This window comes from Haliaeetus leucocephalus, unplaced genomic scaffold, assembly GCF_000737465.1.
Source record: "Haliaeetus leucocephalus isolate CR32 unplaced genomic scaffold, Haliaeetus_leucocephalus-4.0 Scaffold566, whole genome shotgun sequence".
Lineage (NCBI taxonomy): Eukaryota > Metazoa > Chordata > Aves > Accipitriformes > Accipitridae > Haliaeetus > Haliaeetus leucocephalus.
The window spans coordinates 59,899-60,425 of NW_010973002.1; the positions used below are offsets into that span (position 1 = coordinate 59,899).

General features: G+C 68.3%; 1 protein-coding gene across 1 annotated transcript in view; it reads left to right on the plus strand.

Annotated features, from left to right (window-relative positions):
- The window catches only part of TRIL (TLR4 interactor with leucine-rich repeats), a 2,463-nt gene extending 2,355 nt beyond the window's left edge, over positions 1-108 (plus strand). Inside the window, exon 2 of the mRNA XM_010577648.1 lies at positions 9-108. Within this exon, the coding sequence (XP_010575950.1) occupies positions 9-108 (100 nt within the window). The remainder of the gene's footprint in view (positions 1-8) is intronic.
- The last annotated feature ends 419 nt before the right edge of the window (positions 109-527 follow it).

Sequence of the window (527 nt, forward strand, 5' to 3'; positions counted from 1 at the left end):
GCCCTCAGCGAGGCCGACCTCATCGAGTTCCCCTGCGAGCGCTTCATAGACAGCGGCGGCGGCAGCCGCCACGGCGACGACCACCTGCTGCAGCGCTTCGCCGACTGAGCCCGCCAAACTACAGCTCCCGGCAGGCCCCGCGGGGGAGGCGGGCGCCGCCCTGCGGCGAGGCCCGCTGGGAGCTGTAGTCAGCGCGGCGAGGGGAGGCGGCCGTTGGTCTGTGAGGGGCTGGCGCCGGCCCCGCCGGAGAGCTGTGGCGCGGTGGCTGCCTTCAGCCGCCCTTTGCTGCAGGCCGGGGCCGATGCCATCTGTGAGACGGGCTTGCTCGGTCACCTTTGCGAGGAGGTCACTGTTTTCTCAGAAATCGTCGCTAACCCCGGCGAAAGGCCCGACTGTGGCGGGAACCGCTCCTTGCCATGAGGAGAGCAAAACGGCGGGAGCTACTGCGAGCAGCAGCTGGTGCCTCCCTTACGCGAACTCAGAGCCGTGAATTGAAGCGTGGTATCTTGCAGGTGGTTTTCTCGGAC